Source organism: Schistocerca cancellata, chromosome 2, assembly GCF_023864275.1.
Source record: "Schistocerca cancellata isolate TAMUIC-IGC-003103 chromosome 2, iqSchCanc2.1, whole genome shotgun sequence".
Classification (NCBI taxonomy): domain Eukaryota; kingdom Metazoa; phylum Arthropoda; class Insecta; order Orthoptera; family Acrididae; genus Schistocerca; species Schistocerca cancellata.
In genome coordinates, this window is record NC_064627.1 from 49,117,557 (window position 1) to 49,136,357 (window position 18,801).

Here is an 18,801-nt window from a genome sequence, read left to right on the forward strand (position 1 = left end):
TAAACTTTTCACTCGAGTGAAGACTTGAACCAAGGATCTCTCGTTCCGCAGCTGCTCAGTCTAACCACGGGACCACGGCGCACCTTAGCTCATATTGTCCTTCATGTTGCCTATCTTGCACCTGGACTTCTCAGTTTGTATATTTTGCTTATTTTTTTTCGTAGTTCCACACAACTTCTTCCTGTTTTCTCGATTGAACTGTGTTCAGTTTTTCAAGGCCTATGCACTGTGCCAACTTATAGCTAAATCTGAGGGGGGTGCGATCGGGAGGTTCCCTTGTTAGAACTACTTAAACCTACCTAACCTAAGGACACCACACACATCCAAGCCCGAGGCAGGATTCGAACCTGCGACCGTAGCGGTCGCGCGGTCCCAGACTGAAGCGCCTAGAACCGCTCGGCCACCAGTGGCCGGCTCTTCACCGTTTCCGAGACGCTCGCTCCCAGGCAGTGAGCCATAACAATCTGGTTTTTGTCGAAGTCGCTTAAGTCGGCGGATTTCCGCATTTGCGCCACTTATCGTCGCCAGAATGATTCCCCCATTCGTCTCTTTTCTGCTCACATTCTTCTCTTACCGCGTGACGTGCACTCAGCACCACCAGGCAGCATATAACCTCGCGCTCGGCATTGGTTAGTCTTTTGTTTGCCGCCTGGAAGGCGGCGCGTTGGTCTGCTCCTGAAATCTGTAACATAGGCTGAATGTAGGAAGCGAGAGGGAGCAGGTGGGGTAAAGCTTTCGGTACTGCAAGTAAAGTAAAACTGGTTTTACTATAGTCCAAAACAAAGTACACAACTGATTACGTAACTTCGTACAGATGAGCACGAACGTGCGACGCCTTAGACCCGTCGTAACTGATACAAGTCTCTATAGCAAGCTAAGCTGAAGCGATGTTTCCCGGGCGTCTGCTCTTGATCAACTGGGCAGAAAGTAGAGCGGCGCTCGTCGAGCTAGCCAGCGTCGGCTGGAGGGCGCTGTGGTGGGCGTAGTTTGTCCGCCCTCGTAGTGCCAACCTAGAGCGTGCGCCTACGCTGTGGCATCGAAACTATCGATACCACAGTCAGTATTTAAATTTTAGTTTTAAATGTAAATATACGAGGGCTGTTCAGAAAGTAAGCTCCGATTGATCGCGAAATGGGAACCACAGTGAAAATTAGAAATGTTTTATTTTTAACAGTTAGCTACACCATCCAGCTACTTCTCTACGTAGTTACCGTTCTGACTAAGACATTTGTCGTAGCGTTGTACCAACTTTCCAATACCCTCATCATAAAAGACAGCCGCCAGTGCTTTCCGCCAATTCTCTACGCTGGCCTACAGCTCGTTTTCTGTGCCAAAATGTTGTATTCATAGCCAGCGGTTCATGTGAGCAGAAATGAAACGCAGGGGGAGTCAATTACGGGCTGTATTGTGGGTAGTCAAACATTTCCAATTGAAAACGATGCAGGAGCACCTTCATTGCCCCTTCAGAATGCGGCTGAGAATATTGCCTCGTAGAAGAAACTGCACGACAGTTATGTAATGTTGGCTGTATAGCTTCAGGCGAAATTTCTCACCAGGTCCTCGTACTTGGCGGGAGACACTATTCTCTAGACAACTTTACGCGATCACTGTGAGCTCAGAAATGAGAGGAGTGACGTGATGCTATCTAGGGTCATACTAGAGACACTGCCCAACACATCTGTGCAAAGCTTTATCGGATTATCATAGTCATTTCCATTTCGCGATCAATCGGAGCTTACTTTCTGAACAGCCCTCGTAAAATGGCTTTAAATAAGGGTGCTTAATTATAAAATGCAAAATACGTACTTTCAGAGTACCTTTATTCAAATAAAATACCTCTGGGTAGTGAAATTTTATATGCCATTTATTTCAATGATTGTAAGACTAATAACACAGGCCAACGATGCAAAAACTTTTTGCTGAAAATACCTTACTCTTATGTTTTTAGAGTGGGAAATCCAAATATGGTACTTAAAAAACTGTATCACCCACCATTTCTTCACATTTAACAGTTAAATTTATTAATTTAAGCGACTTTTTAAAGAATTTAATAGCTTTTATACAGTTAAAATAGTTTAAAAAGGAGGTTAATAAATGTAGATGACGTTGGTAGCACTGCTGAAAAACATTTGCTGGCAAAAAAAAGGTCGATTCTATTTTTGTGTTAACAGAAGGTGTTTTGAAACTTCCTGGCAGATTAAAACTGTGTGCCGGACCGAGACTCGAACTCGGGACCTTTGCCTTTCGGGGGAAAGTGCTTCACCATCTGAGCTACCCAAGCACGACTCAAGACCTGTCCTCACAACTTCAATTCCGCAGTACCTCGCCTCCTCTCTCCGTGTTTTGTTTACTGTCAACCTAACCTCACTTTCCCGTTTCCTGTACATGTGCTCAGTACAATGTGTAATTGTGGTTCTAGAAACTCTGCTGACAGTTCTTGCTATATTTGTGGTGAATTTCTGATTAAAAAACAACAGACAAACATTACAGACTTCGTGAAATGGCTTATCATACTTTGGATCTAAACTTGGTGATCAAGACGAAACTTGGGCGCTCCATAAGGTATGTTACGTGTGTGTTGAAGATCTGAGAAAAGGTCCAAAAACGAGAAAAAGCCTTTAAATTTGCTGTTGCTATGATATGGAGGGAACCAAGAAATCATTCGGATGATTGCTGCTTTTTCAGTGTTGATATTACTGGTCATAATTCGAAAAATAAGAAGGTAATAAGCAACCCTAACCTTCCGTCCGCCATCCGCCCAGTAGGATATGGTGTAGAATTACCGGTTCCTGAACCACCAGATGATTTAAATTCTATTCCAACGGAAGTATTTTCTAATCTACAATCTGATTCAGATGAACCAGATGATGATGAATTCCATTGTAATACAGAAATTTTAGAGCCCAAATTGTTTACTCAGACGGAGCTTAACGATTTGGTTGGGGATCTGGACTTAACGAAAGAAAAAGCTGAATTGGTTGGCTCTAGATTAAAAGAAAAGAACTTTTTGGCAGTTGGAACCAGCATATACACATATAGAAACAGAGAGCATCAATTTTCCAAGTTTTTTCGACTAGAAGGTGATTTAGTGTTGTACTGCTCAGACATTCCCAGTCTGATGAATGAGTTTGGCATTGAATGAGTTTGGCATTGAATGTTAGTGAGGAGCAAGGAGAGCGTTTTCACCAAGACATTAAAGTGATGGAAAAACGCTAGCGAGGCCGCTGGAATACCAACATTTCGGGGACTACTGTTGGTCACTCCACCAAGAAGTTCAGCAAGCGACTCATCCTAGAAAAGGCTACACAAGAAGCTTCAAAGAAAAAAAAAGAGAAAGAAAATACAAACCAATTCCAGCTGACAAGTGAAACCTATGTTAACACATATCATTGTTTTAAGTAGCTCACTGTAAATACAGACCATGCTTATGTTGTAACAAAGCGTTTCATTAATTTTCCCGTTTACCTTATAACACAGGATTTTTATCCTATATAATAAAAAGCATATTCCTCGAAAACTATGGGTGATGCAAAAAAACTAAGGCCAGATTGGATTCAGCTCATAAAAATTTATAAAGATCAGCTATCGAATTAAAAAAGCTTTTTTTTTTTTAATTTTCGTTGGCATGTGTAATTGTTCAAATATTTCATCTTTCATGTTCCGCTTATGTGGCTTCATTGTTATTCCACCTAAGGAAAGTAGTCGTACAATAGGAGCATAACTTGGTAAACAAGTGTCGTATTTAAGGGGAAAATAATTCAGTTGGTTATCTGTTCAAGGAATCGAAACTACTGTCATTATTTTTTAAATACTGTAGTGCGCCTAGATCACTATCAATGGCTACAGAAGAATCTGAGTCCTCCACAAACATATAATAAGATTCAACCTTTTTTTCGGAATGTTACAAGTTCTTCCCATTTTCTTCCTCTTCTTTCATCTTCTACACTACGGAAATAAAAAGTTCTTTAACGTATTCTCTGCTAACCTTCGGTAACCATTTCCAATAGAAAAAGAGGATAAACTATGGGTGGTACTAGGTCATCCTTTACAATAGAATAGAACGGAATCCCTCAAAACACCTATTAAGACTCTCTTTAATAACTTCTGTCAGCACACCACAGTACGTAGGTTTGCCCATTTGAAACCGCTTAGCATTCTTTGGATTTTCATTAGTTCTTGGGGAAGACATCCGTAGTACGTATCTTCGTCCCCTTCTATACTTGTGATGCCATCAAGAAAAGGTTTTGAACAGTATATGCATTCATTGAGAAATTGTATTTCATTTTCTTTGAAGAAGGCTGCTAATCCGAGATTCATTAAAGGTTCATTTAAAGTATCCATCACAGGAAGTAGATCTTGAATAGAATTGTAGTATGAATGTGTTTTTTTTTCAGCAAAATTTACATACATACTTACATGCATGAGAACGTAATTTGAAAAATACAACATTTGTAAATTATGTTTAGCCATGTATTGTATTTTCTTATGTTGGTTAACAAAATTTATGGTGGATAATGGTATTTGACCGAAACCAGTCGCACAAAGAAAATAAGGTAACAGCGGTTTCAGGTGTTACATGTTGTCGTCACACAATTAATAAAAGCTGTGCAACACAATCGGCAATCAAATTTGAAAAAGATTCTAACAGTTTAGCGGACCTCTTGCCCCTAAACATGAATTACACAGCTGAGGACCCAGTACAAACATCTGCCATGTGAAAATGCACCAATACAAAATTAATTTCTGGCAATAGTTACGCTCACCTCTTTAGTTACAAATATCGCAGAGAATTTGTTACAGTCATTTTTAACAAATGTCGTTTTATAAACACGTGACTCATTTTATAAGCTCTTCTGCCTATTACTCATTTCAACACCACCACCATTGCCAAAGCTGCAAAGTCAACTGAAATGGCACTGGGACAGCATGATAAGCCGTTTCTCACCACAGTTTCATCTTTCCGTATAAAAATGTTCCCACCGGAACAAACTAATACGGGATAATCCAAGGACTTGACTAATTCATCATACGTTGATGGGGGGAAGTTGACTGATAGCAGATTGTATACGTATTTTTTCTTATATGGAAAAGCCATGGAGTTCTTTGAAACAGCTTGACGGAATAAGGTTTTCAGTTTTGGTTGAGCCTTGGTAATTTTCGATTATCTACCGTTCCATTTAATAACTGTCATGGATAACACACAAATGGAAAAAACTAGTAGTATCTCTGACGATATAAGGCATAGAAATAATTGAAATTTCTTCAATTTTTATGAGGAAAGAAGCACAGTTTTGCACAGTTTCAGTGTACTGTTTAATTGAATTTCAGCTTGGAACTTATTATGCGGTGAATTTTGATATTAGTTCTCCAGTGTGCTCCTTATATTCGATCTCGTCCTTGAGCATCTACGAGAAACAAACTCAGCTTCCTAGTGTGGATATTGGACACTTAAATACAAATATGACCCATATGAAGTCTAAGATGTTCTTTTCAGTTGAACGCAGACTGCTAAAGGTGTTGTGCTTATTTACATTTTATTTTACCTGATACTGTTGTATGCCATGGGCCGATATACGCGACCTACATTAATAATTGTTTTTACGAAGCTATTAAAGAAGAGGAAGAAAATCAACTGTCAATAGTCAATTAGATTCAAAATTAAAACGTACCGTTGAGTTACAGTTACGGTACCACTTACGAAATATAAAATTAACTTAACGAAAACACACATTAACAATCTGTTTGAAAATCTGTAATCCCATACTAATGCAACAAAACTCACGCAGAAAATGAAGCGTTTTAGACAAAGATGGATCTGCTTAATAAAAATCTTGTAGTCTGCATACGCAGCTAGTATAGTGCCTCTCGCCTCTAATATTTTATCACACTGCTCAACATTTTTACCCAATATTTAGCCAATAGTCTCACCAAGAGAAAATCAGAAGGCGCATCCCATTGCAGCAAGAAATTAAGTCTAAAGTAAGAAAGAAACAACGCATATACAATTTAAAATAAATTTTACAGTGCAGATATATTTACCAGCTAAATTATAGACGCAAAGTTTATATAGAAAATATGCAAAAGTCATCTCTATAGGAAAAAAGAAAGAGCAAAGAAGCTTATATAAATTTATACACTGAACTAATATTAAACGCTGTAACGGGACATCCTCCTCAAGCATTACTTTTCCTCAACAGAAGTTGTCGATACCAGTATTGTTTTTCGAATTTTGGAAGTTGAAATATGTGAAAAGGAATTACTTTATACAATACTTCAGTTTCGATGTTACAATCCATAAGTACTAGTTCTGAATGTACAGTTAAAATTATTTTTATAGAAACATTTGAAATTACGAATTATTTGTACACTTAAAATTTCTGTTATTAATTACGAAATCCGGTACTGTTTACTATGTTTATTTATGGATTTATTTATGAAATAATAATCGAAATTCATAACGTAACGAAAACTAGTAGGAATTCATTTGTTAAGGAAAATTGTAAACACTTTGGAATATGGTTGTTTCCCCAGAGTGTGAGAGTCGTAAGCTCGACTCTAATGTGATCAGACGATTTTTTGTAAATAGGTGCGAACAACTAATCCGGCTGTGTTAACGTGAAAAATCAAAATACTTGAATAAAACGTTCTCGGTTTTCCAGCCGCATCAATTCGAATAAAATCCTAGAGCTTTCGATGGCCCACTCCGCCATCGTCGTCAGGAGTTCAAAGACTGGACAATCAAAATTGTGTATGATGTACTAAAGTGTGAGAAAATCAGTGGAAACTACATTTGCGTAACACATTTTGCAACAACAATCTTTCGATGTATTTAGTTCAACCCAACCGTGAGGACCTCATGTTAGATTTTCAGCTTCAAGAATCAGACCCGTAGACAGGAATAACTGGAGCCATATCAACATGACAAATTAAGCAAACTTGAAAGTTTATTGCAATCTCCGCACTGCTCAAATCTTCATAAAATACTTTGCCTATTAATTACTTGGACTGGGCGTTGTTGAATGTGGGCAATAGACGGCAGAAGGAAGGAGGGGGGAGATTACAACGTCGAAGTACAACAATAAAGCTACTTGCGTTTGCTGTCGACGCAGTACACTGCGCGCTCGTTGAGACTAACTTCTGACGGAAATTTCCCAGGTGATTATGAATCACAAGCTATAAAATGCACGTTATTAACGAGGTTTTATTATTGCATTACATTTTCCAGTCTCGGGCAAGGTGTACACAATATACTGTCACGTTTTGAAACAACTACATTCTGAGCTACCGTCCAGGAGATCAGCAGGAGGAAAACCATTAATATAGCGCGACGTTTCATTTGCCGTCGCATCGGCGTGCGCCTGGGCGCCTGCAATAAAGTTCAGCGTCCCGGCAGCGGAAATAAATTTCTCGCAGCAGTGGCTCCCCGGTGGTGGCAGCGGCAGCTTATTACGTGACGGCCTCCCGCGCCATTGACTCCCGGGACCACTTGTCTCCGATCAGCCGCCACGCGCCCCACCCCGCCGCGCCGGTATTCTGCGTGCGACTGTAAGGAATCCGGCGGCACGGGTGTGAAGCCAACGGCTACCAGTGGGCGCGTTCGTACGAACGGATCCAGCGTAGCAGGTCTTCCTACTGAACGTAGAATCCGAAATGACCGACACATTTTGGTGGTCAGGTATCTATCAATCATCCTTTACGACGTAAACTAGACTACTGGCCATTAAAATTGCTACACCACGAAGATGACGTGCTACAGACGCGGAATTTAACCGACAGGAAGAAGATGCTGTGATATGCAAATGATTAGCTTTTCAGGGCATTCACACAAGGTTGGCGCCGGTGGCGATACCTACAACGTGCTGACGTGACGAAAGTTTACAACCGATTCGTCATACACAAACAGCAGTTGCCCGGCGTTGCCTGGTGAAACGTTGTTGTGATCCCTGGTGTGAGGAGGAGAAATGCCTACCATCACGTTTCCGACTTTGATAAAGTTCGGATTGTAGTCTATCGTGATTACGGTTTATCGTATCGCGACATTGCTGCTCGCGTTGGTCGAGATCCAATGACTGTTAGCAGAATATGCAATCGGTGGGTTCAGGAGGGTAATACGGAACGCCGTGCTGGATCCCAACGGCCTCGTATCACTAGCAGTCGAGATGACAGGCATCTTATCCGCATGGATGTAACGGATCGTGCAGCCACATTTCGATCCCTGAGGCAACAGATGGGGACGTTTGCAACACAACCATCTGCACGAACAGTTTGACGACGTTTGCAGCAGCATGGACTGTCAGCTCGGAGACCGTTGCTGAGGTTACCCTTGACGCTGCTTCACAGACAGGAGTGCCTGCGATGGTGTACTCAACGACGAACCTGCGTGCACGAGTGGCAAAACGTCATTTTTTCGGATGAATCCAGGTTCTGTTTACAGCATCATGATGCTCGCATCCGTGTTTGGCGACATCGCGGTGAACGCACATTGGAAGCGAGTATTCGTCATCGCCATATTGGCCGATCTCCCGGCGTGATGGTATGGGGTGCCATTGGTTACACGTCTCGGTCACCTCTTGCTCGCATTGACGGTACTTTGAACAGTGGACGTTACATTTCAGATGTGTGACGACCCGTGGCTCTACTCTTCATTCGATCCCTGCGAAACCCTACATTTCAGCAGGATAATGCACGACAGCATGTCGCAGGTCCTGTACGGGCCTTTCCGGGCACAGAAAATGTTCGACTGCTGCCCTGGCCAGCACATTCTCCAGATCTCTCACCAATTGTAAACGTCTGGTCAATGGAGGCCGAGCAACTGGCTCGTCACAATACGCCAGTCACTACTCTTGATGAACTGTGGTATCGTGTTGAAGCTGCATGGGTAGCTGTACCTGTGCACTCCATCCAATCTCTGTTTCACTCAATGCCCAGGCGTATCAAGGCCGTTATTACGGCCAGAGTTGGTTGTTATGGGTACTGATTTCTCAGGATCTATGCATCCAAAGTGCGTGAAAATGTAATCACATATCAGTTCTAGTGTAATATATTTGTCCAATGAATACCCGTTGATCATCTGCGTTTCTTCTTGGTGTAGCAATTTTAATGTCCAGTAGTGCACGTCGATTACTAAATCTGATGCAAGCTAATTGATACTAGAGGAAGAAACCCAAACTACTACTACCAATATTCTCTGAGGTCACAAAAGCCATGCTCGTGGTCGTGCGGTAGCGTTCTCCCTTCCCGCGCCCGGGTTCCCGGGTTCGATTCCCGGCGGGGTCAGGGATTTTCTCTGCCTCGTGATGCCTGGGTGTTGTGTAATGTCCTTAGGTTAGTTAGGTTTAAGTAGTTCTAAGTTCTAGGGGACTGATGACCATAGATATTAAGTCCCATAGTGCTCAGAGCCATTTGAACCACAAAAGCCATGGGATAGCGATATGCACATATACAGATGGTGGTAGTATCACGTACACAAGGTATATAAAAGGGCAGCGCATACGCGGAGCTGTCATTTGAACTTGGGTGATGCTTGTGAAAAGGTTTCCGAAGAGATTATGGCAGCACGATGGGAATTAACACACTTTGAACCCGTAGTGGTAGTAGTTGGAGCTAGTCGCATGGGACATTCCATTTCAGAAATAGTTGTGGAATTCGATATTCCGAGGGCCACAGTGCTGAGAGAGGGTCGAAAATACCGAATTTCGGGCATTGCCTCTCACCACGCATAACGCAGTGGCCGACGGCCTTCACTTAACGACCGACAGCAGCGGCGTTTGCTTAGAGCTGTCAGTGCTAACAGACAGGCAGCACTGCGTGAAATAACCGCCGAAATCAATGTGGGACCGAGGGACATGAAAGGGAAGCAGTGGTTGGGAAGGGAGTAAGACAGGGTTGTAGCCTCTCCCCGATGTTATTCAATCTGTATATTGAGCAAGCAGTAAGGGAAACAAAAGAAAAATTCGGAGTAGGTATTAAAATCCATGGAGAAGAAATAAAAACTTTGAGGTTCGCTGATGACATTGTAATTCTGTCAGAGACAGCAAAGGACTTGGAAGAGCAGTTGAACGGAATGGATGGTGTCTTGAAGGGAGGATATAAGAGGAACATCAACAAAAGCAAAACGAGGATAATGGAATGTAGTCGAATTAAGTCGGGTGATGTTGAGGGTATTAGATTAGGAAATGAGACACTTAAAGTAGTAAAGGAGTTTTGTTATTTGGGGAGCAAAATAACTGCTGATGGTCGAAGTAGAGAGGATATAAAATGTAAACTGGCAATGGGAAGGAAAGCGTTTCTGAAGAAGAGAAATTTGTTAACATCGAGTATAGATTTAAGTGTCTGGAAGTCATTTCTGAAAGTATTTGTATGGAGTGTAGCCTTGTATGGAAGTGAAACCTGGACGGTAAATAGTTTGGACAAGAAGAGAATAGAAGCTTTCGAAATGTGGTGCTACAGAAGAATGCTGAAGATTAGATGGGTAGATCACATAACTAATGAGGAAGTATTGAATAGGATTGGGGAGAAGAGAAGTTTGTGGCACAACTTGACCAGAAGAAGGGATCGGTTGGTAGGACATGTTCTGAGGCATCAAGGGATCACCAATTTAGTATTGGAGGGCAGCGTGGAGGGTAAAAATCGTAGGGGGAGACCAAGAGATCAATACACTAAGCAGATTCAGAAGGATGTAGGTTGCAGTAGGTACTGGGAGATGAAGAAGCTTGCACAGGATAGAGTAGCATGGAGAGCTGCATCAAACCAGTCTCAGGACTTAAGACCACAACAACAACAACAACAACGCACGACGAACATATCCGTTAAAGCAGTGCGGCGAAACTTTGCGTTAATGGGCTGTGGCAGCGGACGACCGATGCGAATGTGTTTGCTAACAGCGCGACATCGCCTGGAGGCTGGATAACCTTGGCTTGTTCAGATGAATCCCGATTTCAGTTGGTAAGAGCTGATGGTAGGGTTGCAGTGCGGTGCAGAGCTCACGAAGCCATGGATCCAAGTTCACAACAAGGCGTTGTGCAAGCTGGTGGCGGCTGTGTTTACATGGAAACAGCTGGGTGGTTTGGTCCAACCGAATCGATCATTGACTCGAAATGGTTGTTTTCGGCTACTTGAAGACCATTTGAAAGATATTCATGGACTACATGTTCCCAAACGACGATGTCTTGTCATCGGGCCACAGCTATCAGGGCCCATGGCAGAGCCTGTGCCTACTGGGCAATAGGACACATGCTGAACCGAGGTGACTGAAATGCTAGTCATTTCTGCAGAACATACTAATGTTCATGCACTGTGAATATGAACGTCTGATGTCTAGGCGTTCAAGGTGTTCTGTTTTTTCTGAACATGAGTGTATAATTGATATGTACAGGGTTATTACAAATGATTGAAGCGATTTCACAGCTCTACAATAACTTTATTATTTTAGATATTTTCAAAATGCTTTGCACACACATACAAAAAGTCAAAAAGTTTTTTAGGCGTTCACAAATGTTCGATATGTGCCCCTTTAGTGGTTCAGCAGACATCAAGCCGATAATCAAGTTCCTCCCACACTCGGCGCAGCATATCCCCATCAATGAGTTCGAAAGCATCGTTGATGCGAGCTCGCACTTCTGGCACGTTTCTTGGTAGAGGAGGTTTAAACACTGAATCTTTCACATAACCCCACAGAAAGAAATCGCATGGGGTTAAGTCGGGAGATCGTGGAGGCCGTGACATGAATTGCTGATCATGATCTCCACCACGACCGATCCATCGGTTTTCCAATCTCCTGTTTAAGAAATGCCGAACATCATGACGGAAGTGCGGTTGAGCACCATCCTGTTGAAAGATGAAGTCGGCGCTGTCGGTCTCCAGTCGTGGCATGAGCCAATTTTCCGCGGGATACGCGTGAAACTTGCCCGCACGCATTCAACCGTTTCTTCGCGCACTGCAGGCCGACCCATTGATTTCCCCTTACAGAGGCATCCAGATGCTTGAAACTGCGCATACCATCGCCGAATGGAGTTAGCAGTTGGTGGATCTTTGTTGAACTTCGTCCTGAAGTGTCTTTACACTGTTATGACTGACTGATGTGAGTGCATTTCAAGCACGACATACGCTTTCTCGGCTCCTGTCGCCATTTTGTCTCACTGCGCTCTCGAGCGCTCTGACGGCGGAAACCTGAAGTGCGGCTTCAGCCGAACAAAACTTTATGAGTTTTTCTACGTATCTGTAGTGTGTCGTGACCATCTGTCAATGAATGGAGCTACAGTGAATTTATGAAATCGCTTCAATCATTTGTAATAGCCCAGTATATTTTAAATTTTCAAAATAACAGTGAAAAACGGAGAAATAAGATAAAAATAAGGAACTAATATCAAAACAGGGAAAAAATTGTACAAAAATTGACGAAAAACTACTGAAAACTGCCAAAAACATTAAACGAATTTTTCTTGTTCCTAGTAATTACTCATGTTGATGAATGTTACTGTTTGTCGGTTTTTGACTTTGCTGTGTTGGTACTTAGTACGCTGTTGGTGGGCTGTTGCAGGAAACAACCCAAGTCTTTCGCGTTCGACCACTGCTTCTACTCGCTGGACAAGGATGACGCCAACTTCGCGAGTCAGGAGATCGTGTTCGACTGCCTGGGCCGCGACATCCTGGACAACGCCTTCCAGGGCTACAACGCCTGCATCTTCGCCTACGGCCAGACAGGTGAGTCACGGCCGCGCGCTCTGCTAGCAGGCTAGCGAAGGATACAGAGATCACTTATTTGTGCCAAAAGGTATATGAGGTGAGCTAGTAGGTATTTTGATTTCAGGCAGGGTGGTTGTAGACCTCTTTGGTACTTTTATTGGAGCCTCAATGTACGAGAGCTATTCGGTAAGTAAGGAACGATCGGTCGCGAAATGGAAACCACAATGAAAATCAAAACTGTTGTACTTGCTAGGTGCACCTTCCAGGTACTTCTCTACCTAGTCGCCGCTCTAATTTAGACATGTGTCGTAGCGTTGTGCCAATTTTCCAATACCCTTGTCATAGAAGCCAGCCGCCTGTGGTTTCCGACAAGTCACGGGATAGCAGTAAGCACATATACATATGGTGGTAGTATCGCGTACCTACGGTATAAGACGGCAGTGCATTGGCGGAGCTGTGATTTGCACTCAGGTGATTCACCTGAAACGGTGTCCGACATGATTATGCTCCCACGACGGGGAATTAACTGATTGAAACTTCCTGGCAGATTAAAACTGTGTGCCCGACCGAGACTCGAACTCGGGACCTTTGCCTTTCGCGGGCAAGTGCTCTAGCATCTGAGCTACCGAAGCACGACTCACGCCCGGTACTCACAGCTTTACTTCTGTCAGTTCCTCGTCTCCTACCTTCCAAACTTTACAGAAGCTCTCCTGCGAACCTTGCAGAACTAGCACTCCTGAAAGAAAAGATATTGCTGAGACATGGCTTAGCCACAGCCTGGGGGATGTTTCCAGAATGAGATTTTCACTCTGCAGCGGAGTGTGCGCTGATATGAAACTTCCTGGCAGATTAAAACTGTGCGCCCGACCGAGACTCGAACACGGGACCTTTGCCTTTCGCGGGCAAGTGCTCTAGCATCTGAGCTACCGAAGCACGACTCACGCCCGGTACTCACAGCTTTACTTCTGCCAGTTCCTTGTCTCCTACCTTCCAAACTGCAGAGTGAAAATCTCATTCTGGAAACATCCCCCAGGCTGTGGCTAAGCCATATCTCCGCAATATCCTTTCTTTCAGGAGTGCTAGTTCTGCAAGGTTCGCAGGAGAGCTTCTGTAAAGTTTGGAAGGTAGGAGACGAGGAACTGGCAGAAGTAAAGCTGTGAGTACCGGGCGTGAGTCGTGCTTCGGTAGCTCAGATGGTAGAGCACTTGCCCGCGAAAGGCAAAGGTCCCGAGTTCGAGTCTCGGTCGGGCACACAGTTTCAATCTGCCAGGAAGTTTCATATCAGCGCACACTCCGCTGCAGAGTGAAAATCTCATTCTGGAATTAACTGATTGTTAGCGCGAAATGGTAGTTGGAGCTAGAGGCATGGGGTATTCCATTTCGGAAATCGTTAGCTAATTCAATATTCCGACATCCCAGTGTCAAGAGTGTGTCGAAAATATCAAATTCCAGGCATTTCTTCTCACAACAGACAACGCAGTGGCCGACGGCCTCCGCTTAACGACCGAGAGCAGCGGCGTTTGCATAGAGTTGTCAGTGCTAACAGACAAGAAACCGCAGAAATTAATGTGGGACGTGCTGCGACGAAATGTGGCGTTGTTGAGCTTTAACAGCAGGGGGCCGACGCAAGTGCCTTTGCTAATAACATGACATCGCCAACAGCACCTCTCCTGGACTCGTGACCATATCGTTTGGACCCTAGACGACTGGGAAACCGTGGCCGGGTCACATGAGTCCGAACCGCGGTGGGTAACAGTTGACGATAGGGTTTGATTTCGGCGCAGACCACACAAGGCCATGGATCCAAGTTGCCAACAACTCACTGTGCAAGCTGGTGATGGCTCCACAATGTTGTGGGCTGTGTTTACATGCAATGGACTGAGTGCTCTGATCCAACTGTTCCGATCAGTGACTGGAAATGGTTGTGTCAGCTACTTGGACACCATCTGCAGCCGTTCGTGGACTACATGTTGCCAAACAACGATGGAATTTTTATGGATTACGATGCGCCGTAGCATCGTATCTCAGTTGTTCATGATTGGTTTGAAGAACAGTCTGGACAGTTCGATTTGTCCATCCAGATCGCCCAACATAAGATACAATGCAGAGGTCATGTCATGCACAGAATCGTGCACTAGCAGCACTTTGCTATAGAGACGGCATGGCTCAGTACTTCTGCAGGGGAGTAGCAACGACTTCTTGAGCTCAGGCAACGTCGAGTTTCTTGCACTACGCCGGGCAAAAGGAGGTCTGACACGATGCTGGTTGGTATCCCATGACTTTTGTCACTTCAGCGTATATTTAATGGCATTGCATACAATCACATATGCTTGATTATGAAGAACAGTCCCAACATTTGTCGTCCATGAAGACTGCAGTGCCATGCAGCGTAGTAAAGTAACAGTAGTGTGAGCACTCAAAATGCAGACATCGACAGGCGACATGCAACTGGGGCAGCCGCCCCTTCAGAACAAAGGAATGGGCTTACCCAGCGCGCAGGGCGTGGACGCGTTTCTGCGCAGGGCCCATGTTATATTGCGCGAGTTACACCACCAGATATTTCAGCTTTACAGGGACGAAGATGGGTGTGACTGTTCACTACAGGAGGCAACATTATTCACGATTTAATTTACACACCTTCTGTATGAGTAATATAATGCAGAACCAAGGATACCTCTCCCACTTGCCCACTACTGCTCTGCTACACCAGAAAGCAAACGCTGGCTGTGGAACGAGTTCCACCTGAATTCTGTGACCTTAATTGTCTGCTCCTTTTGATGTAGCGCAAGTACTTCGTAGGGTTCTGAACGCCTTTTCACTTTCACTTTGCGCCTTTGTGCGCAGGGTCGGCGTGGTTACAACGGATTTGGCAAGGTTAATGTAAAGGGATGCCCTTCCTGTCGCCACCCCGTACCCTCCAGGACGGAATCAGTGTAACCAAGTGTAATGTCTCTTGCAGCGGTCTCTCCGCGATATTTTCAGAAATTTTATAAATTATATAACTCTGTACATATCTCGAAATATCTGTTCTTATCTTACCGATTATCAATGCAAAGTAGTTTCAAGCCCAATTATTCCTTGGAGCGTCCATTTACTCCATGGAATAGCTTCTCTGCTATCTATGTTTTCTCTTAGGAAAAAGAATAATAGACTTCTTGCCGATTAGTCGTGAAAGAAGGATGTATATGTATGTATTGTTGAGCTAGTCGCCATCTTGATGAGACTCTGTATGAGAAGGAATTTAATACATGAACTAAACTAAAGTAAGTGTGTTCGCGTATCATTTAACTGATTATTATTGACAGTATCTGCTTACTACGCTGTGTTGCACGGGATCAGTGGGGAACGTCTGATTTACACTGGACGAACCTGCCGTTTTGTATGCTCAAGATATCCAGTTACTTCAAATAAATAGGCTAACACGGTCTTACCAGCAGATCTCCGGTCTTCCCCATGTGATCACCGAAAGTTAATAATTATTACAAATGTTTCCAGGAGATCGATTGCAATTTTCGTCGCACCGAGACTTCGAAATTGCTTCACTGCCTTATGGAATTTAAGTTAAGCTCAATTTAATCAGGATAGAACAGTATTGAACTGTGTGAATGTGATAAGCCTGCTTTGTCAATGAAAATTCCCTTAATATACGCATGTTTTTACTATCCTGATCATCGAAGCTAAATCAGGCCGGTGTGAGAGAGGTTTTTAAATTTTAGATCCCACACAAAAGATATTAAACAAGCTGTCTGCGTCTAGTGTAATCATGAAATAGTGTGCAAGTGTTACAAATGTCTGCGTGTTGTGGAACTTAGGCGCGATGTGGGGACCAGCCCGGTATGCACCTAGCGGGATGTGGAAAACCGCCTAAAAACCACATCCAGCCTGGCCGACACACCGGCCCACGTCGTTAATCCGCCGGGCGGATTCGATCCGGGGCCGGCGCGCCTACCCGAGACCAGGAAGCAGCGCATAAGCGCTCTCTGCTAACCTGGCGGGTCTCATAGGGTTCTGAACGTCACTCAGGAAAAAAGGTACACTTAACAGGATGACTCCGTTTGTCTGTCCACCCTTCCGACCGATAACAACCCTTTTTTTCAGGAACGAGAAAACGTATCAAGTTGAAATTAATATGATATATTAAGGTGTATCGTCTCATAGCGATGTAAAAAAATGAAGTTTATAAAGTCAATGTAATCAAAAGATACAGTCATATATGTCAGATATTTTGATGCTCGCAAACTCACTCATAAAAACCTACAGGGTAATTCCCGTTGACCTAGAATCACGAAATTTCGCGAGAAGCAAGGTTTCACACTACAACCAAATAAAAAAAAAATCGAAAACTGTTAATCTGTAATTATATCACACGAAAAAAATTTGTCTTATGTTATCAGACTGTGTGTCCCTCTGTCCGTCTGTAGGCCCCCTTTTTCTAGGGAACGGGTAGACCTAACACTTCACGTCATATACTCAGGTCTGTAGTCCTTTGGTGATGTATAAATGTTAAGCTTCTAAGTCAATGCAATCAATAGATACAGCCATTTATGTCACAATCTTTGATATCTGCAAACTCAATCATTAAAAGCTATAGGATACTTACCCTTGATGTAGAATCATCAAATTTGACAAGAGGAAAGCTTTCACGATGCCGATAAAGAAAAAAAAAATCAGAAAATGGTTAACTTTTAAGTATACCACACGAAAAAACAGCAACTGTCGTTTGTTCTTCGACTTCAAACTTGAAATTAAAACGTTTTCGAATGTCTTGAAATCCCTGGGACCGATATCTTTCCAGTATGAATGTCGATAAAAGGCAAAAATCGTCGAGACCCTCGGTTTCCAAAATGGGTAAACTGTCTGTGTCAAGGATTAAGTTTGTACGGAACTTTCAGTGCGCTTGTCCTACTTGCACCTGGCCAATTTTTCGCGCTGTTTCTATTACCTGGTTGTGTGCTTTTACCTCACGTCATCTCGACAACACATACCTGTGATAAATACTGGCGGTACTTTACGGCTGCCCTTCTGGGCATCCCACATGCGGGTCTACAGCTTGGTCCCTTAACACTCTGCTTTCTGGAAAACGCAATGTATATTTTTTTTCCCCCTATGCAGTGGTCTCGCGGTAGCGTTCTCGCTTCCCGAGCCCGGGGTCCCGGGTTCGATTCCCGGCGGCATCAGGGATTTTCACCTGCCTCGAGATGACTGGGTGGTGTTGTGTCGTCTTCATCATCATCATTCATCCCCGTTACGGTCGGAGGAAGGCAATGGCAAACCATCTCCACTACGACCTTGGTAGTACGGCGGTGCGGGTTTCCCGCATCGTTCCCCTACGCTCTGTCAAGGAGTACGGGACTTCTTCATCATGCAGTACCCAGAGAACTTCGACATCTATGTATCATCTTCTGTGGGTCTCGTTTTATTTGTCTTCTGTCGTTTTGTACCACTTTGCCGTATTTTCTTTGGCCGTTTTAATTATATACGCTGTTCAAAAAATGGTTCAAATGGCTCTGAGCACTATGGGACTTAACTTCTGTGGTCATCAGTACCCTAGAACTTAGAACTACTTAAACCTAACTAACCTAAGGACATCTCACACATCCATGCCCGAAGCAGGATTCGAACCTGCGACCGCAGCGGTCGCGCGGTTCCAGACTGTAGCGCCTAGAACCGCTCGGCCACTTCGGCCGGCTATACCCTGTTTTTCATACCTTTTTCGCTTCACTATCTTATGGTATCCAAGTCCCGTTTAAGGTCTAAGCGACACAAGTGCTTAGGGCACCAAAGTGAGAGGGACGCTATAGGCAACCAAGTACAATACTGTAATGTACAGCGTGCATCATTACTAGTAGCAAAACTGCCACGGGTGAAAGTATACGATAACAGAAGCAATAACGTCTCAGTAAAATTTATTTGAAATATGAACTATCCCATTCAGTCCCCTTGTAATTGGGCTCAAATTTCGCCGAAGGACTACCCTGACAAGAAATACAATACTACTTCAGCACGTTACATTGTTACAATTTACCGTACACCAGTACCTCTTAAAGGAGCCGGTTTGCGCATTGACCTGAAATGATTTTACTAATAGAATATTTCTTCTTCGCATTACATGTAAGT

The 18,801-nt window shown here is 43.6% G+C and overlaps 1 protein-coding gene across 1 annotated transcript in view; it reads left to right on the top strand.

The window, feature by feature from the left end:
• The window catches only part of LOC126150704 (kinesin-like protein KIF13B), a 135,153-nt gene that overhangs the window by 15,444 nt on the left and 100,908 nt on the right, over positions 1-18,801 (top strand). The window contains exon 2 of the mRNA XM_049915893.1: positions 12,539-12,702. Coding sequence (XP_049771850.1) covers positions 12,539-12,702 — 164 coding nt within the window. The remainder of the gene's footprint in view (positions 1-12,538; positions 12,703-18,801) is intronic.